The sequence below is a fragment of the Pelodiscus sinensis genome, chromosome 18 (assembly GCF_052426305.1).
Source record: "Pelodiscus sinensis isolate ZL-2025 chromosome 18, ASM5242630v1, whole genome shotgun sequence".
NCBI classification, from domain to species: Eukaryota; Metazoa; Chordata; order Testudines; family Trionychidae; genus Pelodiscus; species Pelodiscus sinensis.
The window spans coordinates 2748610-2774216 of record NC_143069.1 but is presented as its reverse complement, the minus strand read 5'-3'; the positions used below and the strand labels follow the sequence as shown (position 1 = coordinate 2774216).

The 25607-nt window shown below is 61.5% G+C and overlaps 2 protein-coding genes and 1 long non-coding RNA gene across 6 annotated transcripts in view; 1 reads left to right on the top strand and 2 right to left on the bottom strand.

Annotated features, from left to right (window-relative positions):
- The window catches only part of AKT2 (AKT serine/threonine kinase 2), a 28900-nt gene extending 22337 nt beyond the window's left edge, over nt 1–6563 (bottom strand). The window contains exon 1 of the mRNA XM_075915531.2: nt 6385–6563. The gene's annotated coding sequence lies outside the window, so the exon portion shown is untranslated. The remainder of the gene's footprint in view (nt 1–6384) is intronic.
- A 3575-nt stretch (nt 6564–10138) lies between these two features.
- On the bottom strand, nt 10139–23462 carry C18H19orf47 (chromosome 18 C19orf47 homolog). Of its 4 annotated transcripts, XM_075915004.2 has the most exons (10): nt 23324–23462; nt 21175–21249; nt 19712–19799; nt 18085–18199; nt 17055–17136; nt 16402–16536; nt 15502–15648; nt 14213–14283; nt 13126–13512; nt 10139–12570 (listed from the first exon to the last, which is right to left on the bottom strand). In XM_075915004.2, the coding sequence occupies exons 2-10, from the start codon at nt 21191–21193 to the stop codon at nt 12553–12555; spliced, it is 1062 nt and encodes a 353-aa protein (XP_075771119.2). In that variant the 5' UTR covers nt 21194–21249; nt 23324–23462; the 3' UTR covers nt 10139–12552. The 4 variants fall into 4 exon arrangements, with proteins under 4 accessions (XP_075771119.2, XP_075771116.2, XP_075771118.2 ...); XM_075915001.2 differs by lacking the exon at nt 10139–12570 and having other exon boundaries at nt 12771–13512; XM_075915003.2 differs by lacking the exon at nt 10139–12570 and having other exon boundaries at nt 12771–13512; nt 15550–15648.
- Nucleotides 12570–13197, top strand: LOC149523159 (uncharacterized). Its single transcript, XR_016347095.1, has 2 exons — nt 12570–12829; nt 12875–13197. It is a non-coding gene; the product is annotated as an uncharacterized LOC149523159 (long non-coding RNA).
- Nucleotides 23463–25607: the final 2145 nt, after the last annotated feature.

Sequence of the window (25607 nt, the reverse complement as noted above, 5' to 3'; positions counted from 1 at the left end):
ATGGCAACTGGGCTTCGCTCTGGCCTGCGCACGAGCAGGAGCGGCGTCTCAGAGTGCTCCCAGAGGGGCTTGTGCCCCGTGCCAAGGCCACGTGGGACGGTCGTCTGACAGCAGACAAGGCTGCAGAGCCAAGGTCCACAGCTCCCAGCGGCTTCCGCACATCACACACCCGCCGCAGGCAAACAGGCGCCTCCAGGACTGCAGGGACGGTGCGGACACGTGTCAAAGCCGGAGGGAAGAGGCGCTTCAGCAGTAGGGATGGAACAGTGGAGCCGATTAACCGATAAGCAAAAGCCTCCAGGTTAACGCTATAGACCACACGCATTTCTCCCTCGCCAGTGACGGTTTTTAGCAGGTTGGCCAGCTGCTGGGCTGTCCTGGCTCGTGCCGGGTCTGGGCCCTACGCCTGCTGCAGCTCTGCTGTTGAAGTGTATTAGGAGCCAGGCGGGCAGGCAACTCAGCTGAGTTCCACCTTGCACTGGGTCTGGAAACCTAGACCCCTCCTCCCCCGGACAGGGGCTGCTGCCACCCCGTGCTGCTGTGTCCGGTCCGCGAGGGGAGCTGGTTTTCAAACTGGCTCCCCTCATGGACCAGCTCCTGCCTGGCCCCCCGCAGCTGATACAGCGGCAGCAGCACGGAGTGGCGGGGGACTCCAAGTCTGGCAGGAGCTCTGCAGCAGGGGGAGAGGCTAAGAACGAAGGGGTATCTGCTAGAGAAGTGACCAGAGGACCCGGCTGAATCCTCAGCTCAGATGACAGACGCCCGACAACCCACCGTTAGGAACCGACAAGAGACAGCAACTCGGGGCAGAGAAGAGAGGGCTGAAAGAGCACTCGGCTAACGCAAACAAGCAGCCCCTCTGATCCAAGTCGGGACAGCCCCCTCTCCTCCCACACTGCCTCCCTCGGCCCCGAGACCTCTCTCAACATCTGCGAGGGGTCACTCATCCTGTTCCAATGCCCCCCAGCCTGAGTCAGCTGGGCTCTGCAGAGGGCTGGCTCTGGCCCCACGGCGGGCCCTCCACAAACAGCAATTCCACAAGCAAATTTCTCAGGCCCCTAGACCCACCTCTGCCAAGCGCTTTGATGTCAATCGCTCCCCGCTACTCTAGAAGGGGAAGCAGAGCCTAGTTAAAGCATGAGGCCAGGAGCCTGGACTCCCCTGCCCTGGATGCGGGAGGGCGACACGTCACAGCATCAACTGGAAGGGTGGCTAGACACCAGTGTTCCCTGTACGCTGGGCGCTTGCGTGGCTGCCAAGGAGAGAGTCAAATGTTACCCAGCTGATTGGCAGAGCGCCCACAGCCTGTGGTGCTACTGGTGGTGCACATCCACACATGCCTTGGTGCACGGAACAAAATTTATTCCTCACAGGAGTGGAAAAAATTAGATGGAACATTGCTAGCGGGCACTGGCAATGGGCAAGATTTGTGGATCTGTGATGGCAGGAGAGTCACGTCCCTTCACTGCGTCACTTCCAGGGGGCCAGCGACCCCGGCTAGTCTCAGAGCTGCAGTGGTCTAGCAGCTAGTCTCGGAGCTGCAGCGGTCCACTACAAGTGTTCAGCACAGGTCAACTCACGGGCACCGCCTCTTCCCACTGCACCCGCCCTGAGCACCTGCCTGCTCGTTAGCACTGACGAGCTGAGAACCCAAAGACTGACAGGGCCTGGCGCTCAGGGGTATGAAAAGTCCACATTGTGCAGCGACGCAGTGAAGCCAACCTGGCCGACCGTGCTGGGGGTACGGAAGAATTCTTCCACTGACCTAGCTACAGCCTTGCAGAGGTGGATTTGCCAGGAGCACGGGAGAAGCCCTCCCGTCACTACAGCAAGGATCTACACTAAGCAATAAGCCAGAGGGGGCTTGCCAGGGTTAGTCCTTGCAGGGCCACTGGTACTCTGGCTGCTTGCAGCTCCCATTGGCTGCAGACTGCTGGTCCCGGCCAATGGGAGCTGCAGGAAGCAGTGTCCTGGTTGACACCGCTTCCCACAGCTCCCATTGGCTGCAGACTGCCGTTCCCGGCCAATAGGAACTGCAGGAAGCAGTGTCCTGGTTGACATGGCTTCCCACAGCTCCCATTGGCTGCAGACTGCCGTTCCCGGCCAATAGGAGCTGCAGGAAGCAGTGTCCTGGTTGACATGGCTTCCCACAGCTCCTATTGGCCGGGAACAACGATCTGCAGCCAATGGAAGCTGCAAGCAGCTGTACCTGCGGACGCATGGGTAAATAAAATGCCGGTGGCCCGTCCCAGGGTTTTGAGTCTAGACAAACGCTCCATGTCACTTCTTCCTGACCACGCCCCGAGACCGCTCGCGGCCTGCCTCTTCCACCAGATAACGGGACCTGCCCGGGAAACACGGGCCAGCTGCAGCTCTCCCTTCTAGCAGTGCCAGACGGAACGACATCTCCACTGCCCGAGGGGCACTCGCTAACACGTTAATTCAGATTCGCCGGCATGACTGCACCTTCGTTACAAGCTCTCTGCCTGATCACGCCCAGGGCAGGGCAGAGCCAGACACCTCGCTAGCACTGGCCTGGTTTCCCACCGACAGATACAATTCATGCCATGCAAGTAAGCCGTGGGTTACATTCCTCTGGAACGACGGTGCTCCTCGAGCATCAAAAAGCAGCTAGCTCAGACCACACACAGCAAGGCGCAGGGGTGGGGCAGGGCAGGTATTTGGGAAAGATGCTGTGCACAGACCTGCACAAAGTTCCTGCGAACAAAGCGGTGTCATTTTTCCACTTACTCCTCACCACGTCTCCTGAGCAGCCCTGGCCCCAGACTGATCCCAAGTGCTGCCAGGCAGCCACAGGGACCTGCTCTGAAAAATGCTGTGATGTGAGTCTGGCCCTGATCTCCTCCAGACAGAAACATCCCCGCATTACAATTCCTCCTTTGGCTCAGAGCTGGAGCGGAGATCCCGGCTTCTTGGCAGGTTCCCAGGTGACGTGCTACTTCATGGTAACAAGAATCTCAGCACACTGCTCCCTCCAGCTCTGTTGTCGGAGGCAACGTTCCCTCTATGTGCGGAATACGTTTTGTTCTGTGCACTAAGGTACATGCTGACGTGCACCACCAATAGAAACACAGGCTGTGGGAACTGTGGGTGCTCTGCTAATCAGCTGGGCAGCATGTGAATCCCACCTGGGTGGCCGCCAAGCACTCAGCTTACTGGGAACCCTGCTCAGAGGCGCTCAGAGCTTTTCACACACTAAGCAGGCAATGCACCGCCCCTTGGGAGGGAGATATTAACTCCTGATGGTACAATGAAGATGGGACAAGCTGTGTGACCTTGGACAAACCAAGGCAGTGGCAGATCCAGAAACAGAACCCAAGAGTCCTGGCTCCCAGATCCTTCCTCCCCACTCTAACCATTAGACACTGCTCCCCTCTCAGAGCGGGGAGAGGACCCAGGAATCCTGATTTCCATCTCCTGTTCTATGAGACCAGACCCGTTTTCCTGATGGCTGCCATGCAACCCAAGCATCAGGAGTGGGGCAGACAAGCATTAGGAAAATGACCGTGAGACCCTTGCGCATAATTCAACAGCTTTCCCGGTTCCACGGAAGGCGAGAACCCCTCTTACCCGGCAGGAAGCTGTGACTGCCCCCAGGCCAGCTCTGGTTAAGTAAACAACTGTAACTTACAACTGAGTAGGCTTGGGCAGACCCTGCATCTGGCAAAGGAGAACCCCTCCCCTGCACACAAATGCACCCGGCTGGCTTCTTGCAATGCCAGCCTGCCGAGCCAAAGGCTGGAGAACTGTCCCCAGAGCCGTGCTGTTAACGAGCTCAAAGAGTCGTTGGCTCCTGGCTTGTCACAGCACCCAAAGCACCCCCCCCCCCCGAAGTCACTGCCTTCAGAGTGGGCAGATGACTACAGTTAATACGGGAGCTAAGGTGCTGCTGGGCCGGCATTCGGAGAACCTTGCTCCTGGTCCCATACATACCGCTGACCTGCTGCGACCTCAGCCCGTTCTGGGCCTCAGCCTCCACTCACACCTTACATCTATCTGGTCTGAGCACGTCAGCTGTGTGAGGTGGGGTTTGTCCAATACAACAGAGCTCTGACCTCCCTACAAAAGTGAAAGCGTTAAAACAATTCTAGAGTGGAAAATCCAAGTCGTCAAGTTCCAGGAAGCTGAGGGTAAAAGCTCACTAATAACTAAGTCCCCCTTGGTATTTTAAGGCCTGTGGAAATCTGCTTTTCAATATTGTTCAAGGCTAACACACGCTGGGATTTCTGACACTATAACACAAGGCAAGGCTGCACCTGAGGCCAAAGCACGCAGGTAAAATAAGAACAACGCGACCACCAACTGCCCACTCACCGATTTTAACTTGCCTGCAAACAAGCCAACAAACATGTTTTCAAAGCTCCGAACGCTGTCCTTAGTTATTTTTAGTGTATTGCATGGTGTACTACACGGCTTTCCTATACCGACTACAAACCATCTTTGCTATCGAGGGATTCTGATGACAAGAAAGAAACCACAAGACTGAAGGGCAAGTGGTTTTCAGCCCTGTCACTGGTGTGCAGAGATAAAAATACAGCCTTACCACTTGCACAGTTTGGGTGCATTTTTAAGGGCTTTATGATATCCAAGTAGCAATGAAAAACAGAAGCCAAACACTAGCTTCAAAGATTTGCATCTCTACCACATGGCACATCCTGTCCTGTGGATAAAACTGCAAGGAGAAGACTCTTTCAAAGAAGTTGTGGCAACAAACAGCAAGGCGTTCTCTTCGCATTTTGGAGGATCGAGTTATACACGGATGCTCCTCGAGCGCAGACAGCACCGTTCGGAGTTCTGGTGCTGTGCTATAAAGCACTAGGGACGGCCGGTAACACACATTCCTCATGGGATCTGCCCTTCTCCAAGGCCTCCTCACTGTGTAACCAATCAGACTCCCCACGGAGATCAGGGGAGGCGGGTGCCTGACCCTGCCTCAGAGGGGCTGGAGGGCCCCGGAGCAGGGCATGGGAAAGAGGGGCCAGGTGAGGCTCAGGACGGCAGAAGCATGCGCTGGAGGAGGGCGCTGGCGGACGGGAGCAGGCGGCCAGTGCAGAGAGCTGGGTGCCCTGGAGAGCGGAGACCCTGCCCCCAAAGCCTCCCCCAGCCCCCACGCTGAACCTGCCAGGGAGACCCCAGCCCAGAGGGGGAAGGGAGGAAACCCCCCCGCCCGGCCCCCCCAGGGCAGACACCCCCCCGCCCGGCCCCCCAGGGCAGACACACCCTGAACGCTCCCCCCACCCCTCCAGGGTAGAGACCCCCCCCCGCCCGGCCCCCCCAGGGCAGACACACCCTGAACGCTCCCCCCACCCCCCCAGGGCAGAGACCCCCCCCGCCCGGCCCCCCCAGGGCAGACACACCCTGAACGCTCCCCCCACCCCTCCCGGGCAGAGACCCCCCCGCCCGGCCCCCCCAGGGCAGACACACCCCTGAACGCTCCCCCCACCCCCCCCGGGCAGAGACCCCCCCCGCCTGGCCCCCCAGGGCAGAGACCCCCCCCCCGCCCGGCCCCCCCAGGGCAGACACACCCTGAACGCTCCCCCCACCCCTCCCGGGCAGAGACCCCCCCGCCCGGCCCCCCCAGGGCAGACACACCCCTGAACGCTCCCCCCACCCCCCCCCCGGGCAGAGACCCCCCCCCCCGCCTGGCCCCCCAGGGCAGAGACCCCCCCCCCCCCGCCCGGCCCCCCCAGGGCAGACACACCCCTGAACGCTCCCCACACCCCCCCCCCGGGCAGAGACCCCCCCCGCCCGGCCCCCCCAGGGCAGAGACCCCCCCGCCCGGCCCCCCCAGGGCAGACACACCCCTGAACGCTCCCCCCACCCCCCCCCGGGCAGAGACCCCCCCCAGCCCGGCCCCCCCAGGGCAGAGACCCCCCCGCCCGGCCCCCCCAGGGCAGACACACCCCTGAACGCTCCCCCCACCCAGCCCCCCAGGGCAGAGACCCCCCCCGCCCCCTTAGGGGGTTCGGCGCCCCCAGAGATCGGGCCGGCTCCATCCTGGAGATGGGGGGGGCTCCCGGCCAGTACCACGGGGAGGCGGGGAGGGGGCCGCGGGCGGGGGGCCGGGCGGTACCATCGGGAGGGGAGGGGGCAGAGGGGCCGGGCGGGAGGGACGCAGGAGCGGGCAGGGGGCGGGCGGTACCACGGCGCGGTCCGGGGGGGACCCGGGCGGTACCACAGCCGGGGGGACGCAGGAACGGGCAGGGGGCGGGCGGTACCACAGTGCGGGGAAGGGGGCGGTACCACGGCGCGGTCCGGGGGGGGCCCGGGCGGTATCACCGCTGGGTGGGGGGGGCCTGGGCGGTACCACGGCGGGGGGGGGGCAGGCGGTACCATCGCGGGGGGGGGGTCTCGGCTCCCCACCTGTCACGGGCGCCCCGGGCTCCCTCGGCGGCCGCTGCTCATCCCGGTGCCGCCTCCCACCCCGCGGGGCCCAGCTCCACCGCCGCGTCAGGCCCACACCGCCCGCGCTCCCGGAAACCCCGCCCCCTCGCCTCCACCACACCGGAAGCGAGGGGGGGGAGACAGGGCCCGGCCGGGCGGCGCACAGCACAGAAACGGCGGGACAGTACGTGCTGCGCATGCGCGCCAGAGGCGGCGGTAAGTGACGGCGTTCTGCGCCGGCCCCCGGCTGGGGCCCAGTGCGCATGCCCGGCGCCAGAGTCTACCACGTCCGCACGCTGGCAGCGCTGCCTGCTCCTCGCCACCCCCGGGGGGCCGGCCCGCTGCGAGCTCCGCCCCTCGGCGCTGATTTGCATAAATTTACATAAGGTGTAATGGAGTTCGGCCTAGCTCTCGGTGGGATCTTGGGCTAGTGGTGGGAACAGCCCCTCCCCCCGCCAAGAGAACCCAGCACCCTGGGGGGGCAGGGTCAGCCCCCCCCATCCAGCTGCCAGGGCCCCCGTGACCTGGGGGCGCAGGGTCAGCCCCCCCATCCAGCTGCCAGGGCCCCCGTGACCTGGGGGTGCAGGGTCAGCCCCCCCATCCAGCTGCCAGGGCCCCCGTGACCTGGGGGCGCAGGGTCAGCCCCCCCCATCCAGCTACCAGAGCCCCCGTGACCTGGGGGTGCAGGGTCAGCCCCCCCATCCAGCTGCCAGGGCCCCCGTGACCTGGGGGTGCAGGGTCAGCCACCCCATCCAGCTGCAAAGGCCCCCATGACCTGGGGGGGTAGGGTCAGCCCCCCCATCCAGCTACCAGAGCCCCCGTGACCTGGGGGTGCAGGGTCAGCCCCCCCATCCAGCTACCAGAGCCCTCGTGACCTGGGGGGGTAGGGTCAGCCCCCCCATCCAGCTACCAGAGCCCCCATGACCTGGGGGGGTAGGGTCAGCCCCCCCCATCCAGCTACCAGAGCCCCCGTGACCTGGGGGCGCAGGGTCAGCCCCCCCATCCAGCTGCCAGGGCCCCCGTGACCTGGGGGTGCAGGGTCAGCCCCCCCATCCAGCTGCCAAGGCCCCCATGACCTGGGGGGGTAGGGTCAGCCCCCCCATCCAGCTACCAGAGCCCCCGTGACCTGGGGGTGCAGGGTCAGCCCCCCCATCCAGCTACCAGAGCCCTCGTGACCTGGGGGGGTAGGGTCAGCCCCCCCATCCAGCTACCAGAGCCCCCATGACCTGGGGGGGTAGGGTCAGCCCCCCCATCCAGCTACCAGAGCCCCTGTGACCTGGGGGGCAAGGTCAGCCCCCCCATCCAGCTACCAGAGCCCCCGTGACCTGGGGGTGCAGGGTCAGCCCCCCCATCCAGCTGCCAGGGCCCCCATGACCTGGAGGCCTAGGGTCAGCCCCCCCATCCAGCTGCCAAGGCCCCCGTGACCTGGGGGCGCAGGGTCAGCCCCCCCATCCAGCTGCCAAGGCCCCCATGACCTGGGGGGGTAGGGTCAGCCCCCCCATCCAGCTACCAGAGCCCCCGTGACCTGGGGGTGCAGGGTCAGCCCCCCCATCCAGCTGCCAAGGCCCCCGTGACCTGGGGGTGCAGGGTCAGCCCCCCCATCCAGCTACCAGAGCCCCCGTGACCTGGGGGTGCAGGGTCAGCCCCCCCATCCAGCTGCCAAGGCCCCCATGACCTGGGGGGGTGGGGTCAGCCCCCCCATCCAGCTACCAGAGCCCCCGTGACCTGGGGGGTGCAGGGTCAGCCCCCCCATCCAGCTGCCAGGGCCCCCATGACCTGGGGGAGGGTAGGCCCTGGACCCCCAGCCCTCTAGCCTGAATCCTGCCAATCTAGACGTGCTTTTCCGCAAAAAAGCCTTGATCGCCATTTTCGCGATCGGGGCTTTTTTGCGGAAAACAAAGCTGAGCTGTCTACACTGGCCCTTTTGCGCAAAAGTTTTGTGCAAAAGGACTTTTGTCTGAACAGGAGCAGCATAGTATTTCCGCAAAAAGCACTGATTTCTTACAGTAGGAAAGTGCTTTTGCAGAAATTCAAGCGGCCAGTGTAGTCAGCTGGCAAGTTTTTCCAGAAAAGCGGCTGATTTTCCGGAAAAACTGGCCAGTCTAGACACAGCCACTGTGTGTAGAGCTGGGATTATTTTTCCCAATGGGATTCCCTTTACGTTTCTCAACATTCAATGTACGGCAGAAAAGGCAGTGTCCCCTGCGGAGGAAAAGAGAGGGAGAGAACTCAGGCAGCATCTTGGGCCAAGAGCTTGCTGAGCGAAGAATGAAGCCACAGAAGTGAGAGCTCCCAGAAGGGAGCTACAATGGCATAGTGAGGAGGGGTGGGGAGGGGGCTGTTGCCCCCGGGGGCCATGGTAGGGGGGCACCAATTTAGCTGCCAAAAGTTTAGCTGAACACTCCAGGGTCTGGGAGTGGAATTTCTCCCTGCAGGCCGGTGGCCTGGCTCTTGCTACCCCTGCAATTGCGTCTGTCGGCTCCTGCCGCACACCAGGATGGGCTGGGCTTGGTCAGAAAGGCCCCTGTTCTGCTTCTCAGTTTCCTTCAGCGGCAGAAAGTTTCCTGGTGGGGCTGGTTTCAAACCTGTTCATCCGCGCAGGAGCGTAAATGAGATTCGGGCGCGAATAAAGCCGAAGAGCCGCGCGCTCGAGCGAATGGGGGGCTCCCAGGTTTTTTAGCGGCTTGTTTTAAAATAAATTCCTGGGTGATTTAGGTCAAATAAAACCCCAGACGCTTTCAATAATTCAGCTCGGAGTAGGGGCTGGTTCCCGGGAAATCGTAATTCTTGTTTCTGGTCCCTCCGCGGGCTGGGCAGGGGTCTGGTTTCACACGCCGACCTGCGGGCGCGCTCTCAGGCGCTCCTACGGGTTTCTGTGGCCCCTTGAGATGTGCTACATCAACCCCGCACTGTGTGTAGGAAACAGGAATCCAAGGGCGCCGCTTCCCCTTTGGCAGGGCGGGCTGCGTTCAGACACCGACCTTGTCTCACCTTCCGCCGGGACCTGTATTTCGCTGTCCAGCAAAGGCCGCAGCTCCGCGATCCCAGGGTCCAGACCCCAGCAGCACCAGCTGCGGGCTCAGGTGGGTTGGAATGGGTAGGACTGATTTGCCCCCTCGGGGCGGGGGGGATAAATTTTGCCTTTGGCCCCGGGCACATAAGACCTTTGCTGCGCCGCTGGAGAGCGTGGCAGAGCAGAAGCAGACTGACAAATGTCAATTAAAACCTGGGGATTTTCTTTTGCCAGGGCACAGAGGAGGGACGAGGAAGTCAACAGTTTCACCCCGCGGCTGGTGGGCAGCACCATGGGCGTTTTGCCCCAGGGAGCATAGTCCGTGGAATAAGGCGGGGACCCACTACCGCCAGTAATCAAACACAGCAGTGCTGCAGTAAAACCTGTGCAGAACTGCGCTCTTCAGGCAGTCCCATGCTTCAAGGGCCTGCGCAGGAGGTGCAGTTTGGCGTAGGGCCTACAGTAAGTCTGACCTCTCAAGCTGGGAGCAGGGCGGCAGGCCCTACCCCAGCGATGCTAATCCCGGGGCAGGTCCCCTCTGCACTCTGGTACAGTTTATCTGCGGGGGGAGAGGGTGAACATTCACCACTGAGCAGCTCTGTTTTGCTGCCGCTCTGGAGGTGCGGAGTAAGCACTATCGCCACCCACTGCCCATGAATCCTGCTTTCAAAGCACGAGCGGCAGAGCCCTAGGCAAGCCCAGAGGGATGAGAGGAAGAGGTCTTGTTTATGATTTATTGCAACAGCAACGTCACACCCTTTCAAAAGCATGGCCCATGCGGTGAGTGCGTTCCACACAATTCCAGTGGAGCGGAACGGGCTGCCCCCCACAGATGCTCCTCCTCGGCTCCAGGAGGGAGGTTACGTTTTGGTTAACTGAACAGTCGAGTCACCTCATGAATTCTTCTCAGTTAGTTGACTAGTCTACTTATCGGTTAGTCGACCTGTGTGCTCCGGCCCCACCCCCGAGGAGTCCCCTGCCACTCTGCGCAGGGGGCCAGGTGGGAGCTGGTCCGCGAGGGGAGCCAGTTTAAAAACCAGCTCCTCTTGCGGACCAGCTGCCTGTCACTCTGTGCTGCTGCCTCTGATACAGAGGCAGCATTGTGGGGCGGCAGCAGCCCCAGTCTGGCGGGGGCGGGGGAGGGAAATGTGTGTAGGCTATAGCATTAACCTGTACACTGTTGCTTATCGGATCATCGGTCAATCGACTCCCCTGTTCATCCCTCGTCTCCAGCTCACAGCTGAGAGCTTGTGGATTAACCCAGTTATGAAGCCTACAGGCGTTTCCCGCGGAAAGTGAGCGCTTCAGAACAAACAGGAAGGCCACTGCAGGCACCAAGCTCAAGAGATGCAGCAACGCCCGCAGCCAAAAGTGCCCAAGCCTCTCCGCAAGGACGGGGCCTGCCCCCAGAGACACGAAACCATCCGACGGTTGGGCTTAATAAATACCAGCAGCGAAAGGGAGGGAGAAACCTTGGTTGGAGCAGCAGTCGGCCCTACCCATGCACAGGGAAGAGAGGGCACTTGGACCACACGAGGACCTGGCAGGGAACAGTGCTGGCTCTAGGACAGCGGGGGCTCTAGTGACAGCTGCACTTCCATCAGCTGATGAAGCCAAAGGCAGCCAGTCTCATCTTGACTCCGGAGCCCCGGCCCGCAGGCGTCTCCAGCATCCGCAGCTATGCCAAGATGGAGCCTTCCCGGCTGATGCTGGCCTGCAGGCCACTCTCTGGTAAGCTGAGATTGCCCCGCTGCCCTTGATACGAGTATCACAGCGCTCGGCGGCGGAGGGTGGCTGCACAGTCTGGGGGTGGCTAAGTAAGGACAGAACCGGGGAACAGCCCCTCTCTTCTGGGCACTGTGAAGTGCAGACAGCATGGGCTCTGCCATCTCTCAGCCCACAGGACCTATTTGGGAGCAGTAACCCCCTGGAGCGAGGGGGAACCGTTAGAACTAGCTAACTCACCGCCCGACGGCCCCAGGACTCCCCTCTCTCCCTGGAGCAGGACAAGCCATAGGCCGCCGAGGGGTGACAGGAGTTTGCTCTCCGGACGCAGCCTCTCTGCACAGGCTCCCCTCAGGAGCGCAGCACCAGCCGCACGGATGGCTCTTTGATACAGATACATGTTCACTCAGAACGGAGTGAATTAAAAAACGCTTTTCCCTGCCAGGGCCACCACACAGCACGGTCGCGATCCCGGCGCCCGGCCCGGCCTTGGGACACAGCAGCAGGCAGCTCCAGAACGGTCTAGTCTCTCTACACCCCAACAATGTACCAAAGTCCTGCCTGTAGGAAGGGACGCGAGGTCTGTTCCCTTCACTGGGGACTAGGGCCGCGAACGAGTAACCGGTTAGCTGGTTAACAGGCCGCTCCAGCCCCACACGGGGCCAGGAGCCGTGGCAGCCCCGGGAGCAGTTAACCATGTAACCGATCGGTAATTGTTTTTCTCATTTGGGGCCGGCGCGGCGGAGTACCCAAAGCCAGACGCCTGCCTTGTATCTGCACGTGGGCAAAACTACTTCTCTCCAGAGTCTCCGTGCCACTCAGCACGAGGGGTGGGACCCTTCGGCGGGCGGCACGGCGACTCCTGCATCCAGCCTCTCCCGACGAGGACAATTTCCTCCGCTCTGGGTAATCTGACGAGAAAGCTGGTGTGTGCAGAACCGCGCTGCAATGCCACTGGCCCCCAGAGCCTAACATCTCCCCGCCCCTCACAAGCCAAACAGTCCTGGACCCCACCAAACCAATCCAGCCCCTCAGCCTACTGCCGGCAGACGCTGGAGCTGTCCCGGGACCTGCTGGAAGCCAAGCCACGCCACGCCACGCCACGCCACGCCACGCCACGCACCAGCAGCTTACTGCAATGTCTGCACAGAACTCCACAACCCTAAGGGAAACCCATGCCTGGAATACAAGTGTAACGCTTTAGGGGGCAGGCGGTGGGGGGGGAGGGGGGGGCAGAAAATAAATCTCTGTGGTTCTTAGACTAATACACGTGGACGGACAACACCCAAACCAAAGTCTGCGTGGTGCTCAGAGCCCTTCCGTGTGGTTTTCTAGGTTGCTAGGAAACCCGCAGACTCGAGTGTCCCAACTCCGTATTCTCTCGGTACGGAGGCTCGAGACGCGGCTTCCTAGATACAGGCAAGACCCTGCAGAGGGAGAACGATAGAAAAAGAGAATAGAAAAGAGCTTTCAGTGAGCTATCGCGCTGGGGAAAGGTGCTAGGAAGCCCCTCCGACATCCAGCGCCCGTTCTCGCCACGTCTTCTCTGCCGAGGCCTCCGACAGAGGGGGCTCGCGCCGGGGGAGGGGCTCCGTCGCAGGCCCCGCCACACAGCAATCCCAGCCCATTTCACACCACGGCTTGCGCCCTTTGCGTTTATTCGTAAGGGAGGAGCCAGGAGCAGAGGCCACACACACTCCACTGCCGTCACGCTGGGTCCCAGGCGCAGAGGCCACACACACTCCACTGCGGTCACGCTGGGTCTGAAGGAGATGGGTCTCTGGGTACCCCCACGCAGGGTTCCGTGCGGGGAAAGAGCGTGGTGGCAACGCTGGCCCGGGGGCCGGCCACTAGCAGCTACAGAACCAAGCCTTCCAGGCACTTCTCCGGGCTCAGTGTGCCTTCTTGCCCAGTCTCTTAAAGACACTCACCGTGCCTGTATTGTCCATCTGCGCACTATGGATCTCACTGGTGCTGCTTACCTTGGCGCTACCCAAAGTCCGCTTTATTGTGACCCTGAACTTCGGCTCCGCTTTGCTCTTGGTGCTGGTGACGCTGCTGTCCTGGGCCTCGGCGGGCGGGGGGGGCTTGCCCAGTCTCTGTGCCACGCTGACCTGCTTCTCCTTCGCCGCCAGGGCGGCGCTCTTGTTGCCCAGCCGCCGAATGGTCGTCACGGCTGGCTTTGCCTCCGAGCTGGTGGCCTTGGCTTTGACGGTTACTCCTGGCTTGGCGCTTTCCTTGTGGGACGGCTTGGAGAGCTTCTTCAGGACCCCGGCGTACTGCAGGACGGAGGAGTCGTCGTCGCTCTCGGTGCCTTTGTCCTCGTCGGCCTCCAGAGCATCCCCCAGGCGGCTGAAGACCCCTGTAGGCTGCGAGGACCCACAGGCATTAGTGTCCCGCCCACAGATTGTCCGTGGCAGGGCAGGGTGGCCTAATGGACGGAGCACAGGACTGGGACAGCTTCTGTTCCCAGCTCTGCTACCTGCCCCACTGGGAGACCTGGGACAAGTCCCTGTGCTGCTTCGGGCCTCCGTTTCCCCAGCTGTAATGGGGGAAGTTACATAGCACTTGGCGACGCACTGAGAACAAGGGATTATTCTCCTACGATGGCTCAGGGGCTGTACCATACCCTTCCGCGTCGCTGGAGAGAGGCCTGCATTTCCTGGGGGATTAACAAGCTCATAACGACCCTGCTCTTATGCGGCACCTTCCGTCGTCCGCTCTCAGCGCACGAGCAGCACCGACTGCGGAAGCTGAGGCGTGGAGCGGCGTGACTCGCCCACGGTCCCCCCCGAGGGCAGCAGAGCGCTGGGAACGGACCCCAGGTCTCTGCTCTCCCCGCCCAGCACCGCCTCGCTGTTCCAGGCGCGTCTCAGGTCTGTATGTGAATGGGCGGGTAGTCCTCCCCTCCCCGACCAGGCAGAGCAACATCAGGGCAAGTGTCACCCTCCCCACCTCCACCACCAGGGACCTTCTTGTCAGTGGCCAGGAAGCTGGGTGCTTGCAGCCCCAGCTCTCTCTCACACGCCAGTCCTGTCCCACGGCCACAGAACCCCCCTCCGCTCTCACCTTATTTCCGGTGGTCGTGTCTGCCTTCATCTCAGCCCCCAGCCGGTCAAACACAGACGTCCTGGGCACACCTAGCCGCAGCAAAGACCAGAGAAGTGCTTTCAGGCTTCCACGAGAGAGGAAACTGGGGGAGGGCTTCCATAGCCATGAGGAGAACCCCATAGGAGGGGGGCAGGAAACGGCCCCCTCGCCTCCACGAACACCCCCTCAGACCCTGCGGCAGAGCCCTCCTCGGGCGCGGCATCACGGCCCGCCGGCATCCGACGGGGAATACGTGACGTGCCTCTACCACTCCACCTTCCGAGTGCTTGCGAGGAGCCGTAAAGCTTTCGCACGCCCCCGGCGCGCCTGGCAGGCCGCTGCCGCCTCAGAGGAGGAGTGCAGCGGCCAGGGTCCAGCACGCGGCTCGACACCGTGGCAGAGGGGCACGCTGGGCAGGATTCTCACAGAAACCAGCCAGGCGTGCGCCGAGCCACGCGCAGGACCCGAGGGTGCGTGACCTCCTTGGAAGTCCCACTTACGCTCTGGCCTTGTCTGCACTAACAGCTGCCCTGCTGTAACTGCGCCAATACCACTGAATTTGCACCTGCCACCTCCGCACCCAGATGTCTTCCCCCCGTGCAGCTACGTGGGGAGGGGCATCAGCTCAGGCAGTCCCCAAGAAAGGCGCCACACTGCTAACAGTATCACGCCCACAGGCACCCACTGCATGGCTGGGTCAGGCCACGTGCGCAGGCCCCTCGTGCGCCAGTATCACAGGGCTGGCTCGGGACTGCCAGTCCCACGTGCTCAGCGAGCGGGGGTGGACAAGGAAGTCTCGTCCGCCTGCTTTGACAGCGCGGCTCTGCTGCCACGTCACGGTGCAGGCAGTGCTGCTGTGCTAGGGGCAGTCCCGGGATAGCAGGGAGATGGGGAGAGCGAAGGGGGGACTAGCTTGTACCGGACCAAGACCTGTTGGTGAGACCCGTGCTGGAGCCGCACAGAGCTGGGAAGCGACCCGGTAGATCCGGGGTGGGACAGATGGTTTCGCTTCCGTCGTCAGCCCCGCTTGTGAGACCGAGCTCAACGCTTGCCTTTGCCGGGACACTGCGCGTTCCTCTCCCAGGCCCGCAGAGGGGCTCCATGGTGCGGCGCCAGCGCGGGTCTGTCCCCCGCGCGAGCTGTTCAGTGACAGGCAGGACCACCCCTGGTGTGTCTCTTGGTGCCGGATCCGGGGACGACAGCGTGCCGTGGATCCGGGGACCACGCAGACACATGCTGCCCGGGGGCTACAAACCCGCCAGTGGTACCTTTGGCCGCCTGCTGTTCCAGGATTTTCTTAGTCCTCGGCGTGGTACCTTTTGGCATGTTGATGATGTACTTCCCTTCCATCTCGGCCGTGACTCGCCGCCGCTTCGCCGGGACCTCCACGCTCTCGGCCGCCGCGTCGCACAGAGCTGGGAAAAGAGACCAGTCAGCGAACTAGCCAACGGGGGTTCCTTCCACAGGCGGAGCTGCAGGGTGGGAGGGCTCTGTGAGGTCCTGGAGCTTAGTCCGGGAGGGGGGGGAAGAGGCTCACGCTGCCCCCTTTCCCCAGGCCAATCTCTCAGATCCTATTGGCGGGTTGTTTCCGGCCAACAGGAGCTGAGGACTGGGCTGCAGACGGGGAGATCACACGAAGCCTCTCCCTCCCTCGAGAGGGAAAAGACACAGAGAGCGGCCCTGCATTTAAAACAGCAGCTGCTGCATGTCTGAGGGTCCCAGCAGGGTGGTCCGTGGGCCGGATCTGGTGGCTTGGCAGGCTGAATCCAGCCCTCCAGAGGCATGTTATCCACCCCTGTACTAGAGGGCAGCCTCTCTAGTCTAGGCGAGATCTGAACAGGTGACCCGGAAGCGGGAGGATATGCACATAAGGCAATCTTGAGATCTGGTCGCAAACTGTTTCGAGCAGTCGTTTGCGTTTGCACAGCCTCTTACAGCCAAACAGCCTCCAAAAGGCGTCACAAAACGCGCTAAGTGATCACACCACCAGACCGAAATCACCTCACGGCCCACGGAAATGCAGCCAGCTCTGGGTACATGAGCACAGCGGCTGGTAAGCAGCTCACAGCAACGCTACGTAAGGCTTTAGAACAAAGCTTTCTTTTTCTGAACAAGCAAGGGCTGCCCAAGCTGGATTTCGAAGGGTTCCTAACGTGTCTCCCTCCCACCTGCTTTTGCGTTCTTCACAGCCGTTTTGTTGGACACCGTAACGGAGATTTTGGATGTACCGGTGTCGGGTCTTCGGACAGGCGTGGCAGGTGGTGAATCTCGGCTTAAGCTGTTCGCAATCATACGGGTGGCGGCTGGAAGGCAAAGAGAGCCGGTGATGGAGAAGAACCAGGCACCGGCGACGTATTCCTAGCGCACTCCACAGAGCAGGGCTGCTGTGCTGCTCCCTAGCGCTTCACACCCCAGGGCCTTTGGCCAGGCGGGGAAGGAAAAAGTGACCCTGCGGCGCCAGCCCTGCCACGCTGAACAAGGGAGCGGCGCAGAGGCCGACGCGGGGCTCGCCCTGGGGCTGGACGAGGGGCGTTACACACACCGCCTCCCCCCGTCAAAGCAACCAAGTCATTATCTCATGCCATATTCAGAACTGCAGGAGCCTGTGCCCTGGGAAACGACAAGCTACTAAGCCAACAGGGCCTGCACAGCGGCCCCTGCGTGGGCTACAGAAAAGCAGCCCTCAGGCGAGGGTCACCCCCAGCCAGACAGCAAGCCGGGCTGAGCTCTGAAGACGGACACGGCTGCCAGGCCAAGGGCAGGAGCCCCAGAGGAGACTGGGAAGGGAGCCCTGGTGTCCGGAGAGTCGGACTGTCCTTACCGCTGCTGGCATTCCTGCGCAGCTCTGACTGCATGCTGGGCTGGCTGGAGGACATCGACTCCGTAGCGGCCTTGCACATCTCCTGAGAGAGAACACGGCGAGACGGAATGGGACAATCCCCACCGGGGCTGCAGGGCAACGCTGCTCTCACCGGTAGCCTGAAGGCCACGTCCCAACGGGACAGGAATCGGGAGGGCTCCATTGAGGCCCAGCAACACCCGCGTGGCTCTGGGCCTCCCCTCGGCGCAGCGTGGACACCAGGCCGCTCTCCGAGCAGGGACTTGGCAAGGAACCAACTAACCTCTAACACTCCATTTTCCCCCATCACCTCCCAGGAGTTCAGCACGTCAGGGAGGGAGCGGCGCCTAGTGGTTGGGAAAGGGGGCGGAGTCACAACTCCTGGGTTCTAGTCCAAATGCTGCCAGTAATTTGCCACGTGATTCCAGCCATGGGGCCTTCTGGCGCTGCCTCGCTTTACCCAGTCTACAAAACGGGGGCTTGTGCTCCCGTGGGACGGTGCAGGATAGTCGGCCAGCTTGCCTCTGGGGGTCTGGAGATGGCTGGGAGCTTCAAAGAGGCAGTGCTACGGGAACAAGTCAGAACAGTAGCAAGGATCTCATGGGCTGCTACAGCTTTGAAATTCATGGTTACTAAGGCCAGAGAGCTGGCCTCCTTCACAACAGGCCAGAGACTTCCCACCTGTGTGTCCTGCGGCTTGCCCAGCAGCTGCACTGGAACCCACCCAGCCTCATGTGGAAGTCTCCTAATTGAAGTCTCCACTGAAACAGCTTTCCAAAGGCCATTACCCTGCCTTTCAAACAGGGGCCTGACTCCTGGGGGAAACCCAGCGGCACGCCCTGATGGCCGGAGTCCCTGCCGCTGAGAAGCTCTGATTGAGAGGGGTACACTCCGCGGTGCCAGGGCACGGCGCCGGGCTCAGGTTACCCGCGTAGGGAAAGCCTAGTAGATGCTGGCAATGACACACGTCCCCAAGGCGGCCAGGGCAACCCAAGCCGCTCCCAGACACTACCTGTCTGTAAACGACTTTGGCATGCTTGAGGATAGCGATGATGTCTCCCACCACCGTGATGCCCAGCTCGTTCATGATCTCCTTGCTCAGGTCCAGCAGCATGTTCTTCTGGATTCTGTACAGAACAGAGCAGGCAGGGTCTCAACGCATGCACAACCCCCATGCCAGAGAACTAAAATACAAGAAGATCCGATCCCAGCTCTGCGACGGGGGCAGCAGCTGGAGACAGAACGCGGCTCAGGCTTCCCACTGCCGGATGTAAGAGACTCAAGTATCCAATTAGTCGTTAGTGCAACTACTGAAGCAGACTGGAATTTGGCCAGGATGCCAGGGCTATTACCCTTGCTCTCTTCTGCAGAACAGATCATGGGATCTTCATGAGCACAAGTGCTAGGAAGCTCAGGGGCAGCCCCTCTGGCGGAAGTCTCAGGCGTCACCCTTCTGGGGGACCAAGGAGTGCTGAAAGGCTGGAGAGGAGAGCTGGCCCCTTTCTCTCGGCAACGTGAGCTGCCACCCTAACCGGCGCCACAGGGTGAGGGGCCCGGGACTCCGCCCAGAATGACAGGGACTAGAACAGCTGGGAGCAAGATTCCAAGGCCAGCAAAGACCAGTGTGACCATCCAGTCTGACTTCCTGCCTAGCCCAGGCCTGAGTCTTGTCCCGCACTAATTCCTATTTGAACGAATAAAGCTAATAGAAAAACACCCCGTCTTGATTTAAAAACTGCCAGTGATGAAGAATCCACCACACAACCCTTGACAGGTCGTTCCAATGGTTAATTGTCCTCCAAGAACTAATTACTCAACAGAGCCTTTAAGAGGGATGTTGACACTTCAGTGGTTACGTGTTTATATGTGAGGGGGAGAGAAGGCAGCTCTGCAGGGAGCCAGCACTTGCAGGGAGCCGGCTTAAAAGCCAGCTCCGCACGCCCACCCGCTCCCACCTGTCCCTGATTCGCAGGCAGAAGCATGGGGGGGGGGGGGTAGATGAAACCATTTACACCAGGGGTGAGGATCCTGGGGGCCAGATGCATCCCCTGACTTGCCTGAATCCGGCCTCCGAGCTCCCTCCCAGCATTGGGGAGCCCACACTGGTGCTCCAGCCCCCCTGCTACCTCATCATGGGGCTGGAACACACAAAATCTACTAGCCCCCCACCCCCAGCTCTGGAGTGTGAGGGGAACGTGGGAAGAGTCTTTCTCCATATCAGTCAGGAGCCACATCAGCGAGGGTTTGTTTTTGTTTTCTTGCTTCTCACTTGTGGGCGGCCCCCGACCCAAAAAAGGTTCCTCACCCCGATTCACACGTTTATACGATCACGTCCCTAATTTTTAGGAGCAAACTTGTCCCCTACAACCAGAAAGGAACTCGGACCTCGAGAGAATTAACACTGAATACGCAGAGGGCTATTTGCACCTGAAAGTTATTTAAAGGCATTTCTTCTCCCCAGCCTCTCTGTAAAGAGGAGAACTGAGGCAGGGAGGCGGGCACCCCCCGGCTCCCTTAGCGTATTATAACGGAGGAATAAGCCTGCTGGTGACACTGATGCGTTTCGAGCGCCGCATGGGGGTGTCCACTATTTCTTTTGAAGCAACAGAAACCTGTTGCCTGTTTCTCTGTAGCCTCACCTGTTATCCACAAACATAACCGCATAGTTGACAGCAGGGCCTGGCGGAATCCCAGCTTCCTTAAAAAACTGAATCCATTCCGAGGTTGCTGAAAGATGCAAGACACAAAGCAGCTCCTAAGTCATGTGAATGAATTAACACAGTCTGTTCTGATGCCGGCTCCTGGAGCAATCGCCCTGCTAGCCCAATACATGCAGTAGCAGTGACCGCTGCTAGAGACACAGGCAGAGAGGGACCGACACACACAAAACAGAGAAGTCACAAATCCCCGTAACACTATATAGCCTGGAGATCATGAAAACACTAATTATGGTCACGTGCAGGGCTTGACAAACGGAGGAGAAAGCTGCTCGCCAGCCCTGCACTGCGCATGCGTAAGAGCCGCATTGCGCATGCGTGCGCCGCCGGTAAACGGGGTGCGCAGCTGAAATCTACTCGCCACGGGCAAGTAGATTCTATAGTTTGTCGAGCCCTGGTCACGCGGACCAACATGGTCCAATCATTGCCTGGTTCTCCCCATCTGTTGTCTAGACTGACCCACTGTGAACTCTTCGGGGCACACACCATGTCTGTTCCGCCTGCACCGGGCATAACACAAAGGAGCCCTAGTCATGAACAAAGGCAGCTGCACTTTGCTGTGCTGCAGGTCTGTTAGGCACAAACCTTTGGGTCACTGGTGCCACTTGGGAGAGCCCAGAGATGCCCAGACAGCAGCCGGGTAAATCCGTACCAATCAAGCACCTTTTTTCACAGAGCTGTTGGGTGGGGTTTTTTGGGGGAGGGTGGGGAGGAGAGGAGATCAGTAGTTGTTTAAATCTTTAGCAAACCACAAACCATCAGACTGTTACTGAAAAGCATCAGTGCAGCTTCCTCATCCATCAAATTCGTAGTCATTTGGAAACCGCGAGGAGAGGGAAATCCAAATCAATTCAGCATAATATCATCAGCTACCAAGTTCAATCTCAAAGCATGGAATACAGTCTAGGATCACACTTCCTGAAGTAACACGGGAGCGAAACAACATGCAGGTCTGAAGTACAGGCTCTTCACGGTCTATTCTAGTGTTTCTCAGAGTGACAGAGGACTCTAAATCGCAGCTGGCCGTTATGCTGTGTGTGCTGAAAGGAGCCTAAGAATCACAAGCTTTCTCTGTGGAGTTCCTGGCCTTCGGAAGAGTCTGTCATGATCAGAGTGTCACTTCAGTATCTTTTCTGTGGTCCAGCGCACAGATCCCTGGCAGCACATGCCAAACATTCGCAGCTGCTGTCACACATCAGCCTAGCTGTTCATGCCCCAGCAGCTGAATTCCTCTTATATTGGACTATAGCACAAAAGTTACTGATCAGATCTGCTCTTCTGAGCTCCTTTACTCCAGGGCTATCCTCTTACTAAGTCTCAGTTTACACAAGAAGGGGGACAGGCAGGGCCTTAAAAAAAATCAAAATATCACCCTTTCGACTTACCCATTGTAACCGACACCATTGTGGCAAATCCAGACAGAGCCCCAGTGGGGCTGGGCTGTCACTTGTGTGAAAATCCTGCAATGAGGCAACATATTATTGAGGCAACTGAGCTTCACGAATGACGCAGGGAGAATTCCAGCGCCGGCGTTCATGGAACAAGAATAGCCCATTACCCACTCCCAGCCCAGGCGTTAAAACCACAACCTCCCCACTCTGGTTCTACCATGGCGGCTCTTAGACGCAAAAGGATTTTTGATTAGACCAAGTTAGGCTCCAGTCCTTTGCCCAGGGCTACAAATATTTCAGTGCTTCTTAAAGAGACAAGGGCAGAGGCACAGGGCAAGGAGATGGTGACAATGCCAGTCATTTCTGTATATCCGGTTACTTAAGGGCATGTTTGTGATAAGGATCTGGTTGCTAAGAGTTCCTTCCCTTCTGTCATTCTCTCTCCAGGGTCTTATCCCGTACTTGCGGAAACAAATGAATGTCTACCTAGGATGGGGAGAGACCAAGGCTTGGCTGGGACTGAGGAACTATTTACCTATTAGAGACGAGGATGGGAATTTTCATCCTTCAGAAAGCAACGGAAGGTTAAAAAATGGCTGGACTGCAGCCTCAGGAATGAATGAATGAACTGGAAGCTGCTCACAGAGCTTTCCGAGGGCTAGAATCGTAGGACTGGATGGGACCTGGAAACCTCACCTAGTTCAGTCCTCTGCCCTCAAGGCAGGACTACGGCAACTCAGCCATTCCTGCTGGTTGCTGCCACTATGATTCCAGCTTGGCCAGCGAGCGTTGCTGGGCCTGTGGGCACTGCCTGGGGCCACACCCCCTGAGCTAGGGACGTTTAAGAGCTGAGCGCCAACTGGTGGAAGGCAGGAGATCAGGACCCCGCAGTCTCGGCCCCATGGCTCCGCTGCAACCCCCCCGAATCTCTCCCCCCGAAAATCTTCAGTAGCCATCTCACCTGCACAGCCCTAGTTCCGCCCGACCGCCCCCAGCACTCCCCATAGTCCCAGTGTCTGACCCCCAGCTCTTCCTCAGCCTGTCACCCGTACAGCCAAGCACCGTGCCCCCACCTCTGCTGCTCCTGCTCCCCGCCAGCCCTACCCCCGCTGCCCCCCACAACTCCTCCCCCGCCCCCTCCCCCGCTGCCCCCCACAACTCCTCCCCCGCCCCCTCCCCCGCTGCCCCCCACAACTCCTCCCCCGCCCCCTCCCCCGCTGCCCCCCACAACTCCTCCCCCGCCCCCTTCCCCGCTGCCCCCCACAACTCCTCCCCCGCCCCCTCCCCCGCTGCCCCCCACAACTCCTCCCCCGCCCCCTCCCCCGCTGCCCCCCACAACTCCTCCCCCGCCCCCTTCCCCCGCTGCCCCCCACAACTCCTCCCCCGCCCCCTCCCCCGCCGGCCCCCACAACTCCTCCCCCGCCCCCTCCCCCGCTGCCCCCCACAACTCTTACCCCGCCCCCGCTGCCCCCCACAACTCCTCCCCCGCCCCCTCCCCCGCTGCCCCCCAACTCCTCCCCCGCTGCCCCCCACAACTCCTCCCCCGCCCCCTCCCCCGCTGCCCCCCCAACTCCTCCCCCGCCCCCTCCCCCGCTGCCCCCCCAACTCCTCCCCCGCTGCCCCCCACAACTCCTCCCCCGCCCCCTCCCCCGCTGCCCCCCCAACTCCTCCCCCGCTGCCCCCCACAACTCCTCCCCCGCCCCCTCCCCCGCTGCCCCCCAACTCCTCCCCCGCTGCCCCCCACAACTCCTCCCCCGCCCCCTCCCCCGCTGCCCCCCCAACTCCTCCCCCGCTGCCCCCCACAACTCCTCCCCCGCCCCCTCCCCCGCTGCCCCCCAACTCCTCCCCCGCTGCCCCCCACAACTCCTCCCCCGCTGCCCCCCACAACTCCTCCCCCGCCCCTTCCCCGCTGCCCCCCCCAACTCCTCCCCCGCTGCCCCCCACAACTCCTCCCCCGCCCCTTCCCCGCTGCCCCCCCAACTCCTCCCCCGCTGCCCCCCACAACTCCTCCCCCGCCCCTTCCCCGCTGCCCCCCCCAACTCCTCCCCCGCTGCCCCCCCAACTCCTCCCCCGCCCCCTCCCCCGCTGCCCCCCCAACTCCTCCCCCGCTGCCCCCCACAACTCCCCCCCCGCCCCCACTCACCGCCGCGCGCCGCCCCGCTTGTCTCCAGGCCCGGGGCCAGGCCCAGCCGGAAGCGCCGGCCAGCGAGAACCGGAAGCGGGCTCCCCTCTAGGCGGCGGGGAAACCATCGAGCGCTGGGCGGACTCAGCGCCTCTCGCAGCCGCCCCTGTCCCGCGCATGCGCGCTTTGCGCCCGGGAGTGGGGGCCAGTGGTTAGAGCAGGGGCTGGGGGCCAAGACTCCTGGGGTCTCTCCCCGGCTCTGGGAGGGCAGTGGGGGCCAGTGGTTAGAGCAGGGGCTGGGAGCCAGGACTCCTGGGGTCTCTGGGAGGGCAGTGGGGGCCAATGGTTAGAGCAGGGGCTGGGAGCCAGGACTCCTGGGTTCTCTCCCCAGCTATGGGAACGGAGTGGGGGCCAGTGGTTAGAGCAGGGGCTGGGAGCCAGGACGCCTGGGGTCTCTCTCCAGCTCTGGGAGGGCAGTGGGGGCCAGTGGTTAGAGCAGGGGCTGGGAGCCAGGACGCCTGGGGTCTCTCCCCGGCTCTGGGAAGGGAGTGGGGGCCAGTGGTTAGCAGGGGGGCTCAAGATCGTCTCATCTGAGGAAGTGGGTTTCCCCCGGAAGACTCGTGATCCCTTCTATCTATGTGTTAGTCTCTAAGGTGCCGGAGGGCTCCTCTGAAGTCCCAGACTTGGCTTGCCCTGTCCCGCCTCTCTCCATAAGAGGGAGCAACGACCCAAGCCAGCTGCCTCTAGCCAGGCAGCTGAGGACTCCTGCTCAGAAGGCCGGGCCCGGGGGCAGATTCACTGGGGAGCAGAGCAGATTAGGGGACTGTATTGTTCCAATGCTGGCCGAATGGAGCCGTGGGGACTGAGGCCAGGGGAGGGCCTGTCCGCCAGTCTGTAAGGAAGTCTTGGGGCAGAGAAACCCTCCCCGATAGGAGAGCTGGGCTGGCCCAGAGGCAGGGTCCCGTCACCCCGGGGTGACTGGCTTGAATCCAGACGAGGTGACAACGACTGTAAATTATTCCTGTTGTAGGGCACCTTGGCCCAGCTCTGTTCCCTGTGGGGTAAGTGTCTGTGGACACCACAGGCTGGGTGGGGAACCCTTCCTGGTCTTCCAGTCCTCGCCCTCTCTGCTCAGGGGGCCTGGCTCTGTGAAGGCGAGGGACGGGCGCACCTGAAGGCCAGGAGTGTCACGTAAAGGTGGAGCCAAACCCCGGGCAGCTTGGGGCTGTGATTAAGAGCCAGCAGGTGCTATGGAGCAACCGCAGTCATCCCCTCAAACGGGACAAACAGCGCAGGGCAGGCGAGCGGGACCAGCTGCAGGTTCCTTCCGGGGAGACAGCGGCCTGTGCCGGCCAGGCTGGGGCTGGAAGCCCTGCTGGAGTCCCCTAGCTGGGACTGCAATACAGTTAATAAAGGGGGTACGCTGGCTCTGTTAATTGGATGAGGGGATCTGTGACGAGGTGGGGCTGGTATTCGCTTTGTTCTCTTTGTTCTGTCGCATGTGACTTCTGCTGCCTTGGGGTGGCCCTGTGTGCGTGCCTCAGTTTCCCTGGACACTGCACCAATCCCTAGATGGGAATTTCGCATGTGACTCTCACTAAGGGAGGCTGCCCCAGCCCGGTGCGTACACAACAATAGCTCAGGTGTCCTGTACCCTGAGTCTGGGTGGGGGGAACAACCAGGTGACACCTTGCGCAGGAGTCTGAGCAACGGAGGGGCGGAGCGGCCTGCAGGGCTGGGCCTGCTTGGCTGAGTGTGTGTCTCGGCTGGCTTAGGATGCAGGGAGGGGCCACAGGCCCTGGCTCTGGGCCCCGTCTCCCCAAGCTGGGTTGGTCCGGCTGCTCCTGCTTCCTGTGCCGACAAGTCGGTTCTGCGCCATGTCCCGGGAAACCAATAAACCTTCTGTCCTCCCTGCCCACTGGCTGCGGCTGGCGGGGCAGGGCCCGGGGACTCCCCACCGCTCGGTGACAGGGTCCCACACCCCCGGAGAGAGCCAGACAGTCAGTTACCAGGCCCTGGCCGAAGCCTCCCATACCTGATGCAGTGGCCCGTGGCTCGTTGCTTTACAGTGGGATGGTGGGGCCCCAAACCACGCTCCGGCCCTGGTGGTGCTGGCTGCTACACAGCCCCGGGACCGGGGGGCCCGGCAGCTGAATGGAGACAGGAGGGATGGCTCCCCCAGGCCCTGGGAGATGTGGCATAGGCGCAGCCGGGGAACGTGGGGTGGGAGGCAGGGCCGGGAGACACGCAGCGGGGGGGAAGCATGTGGAGAACACACACACACATACCCACCTCCCCAGAGCCT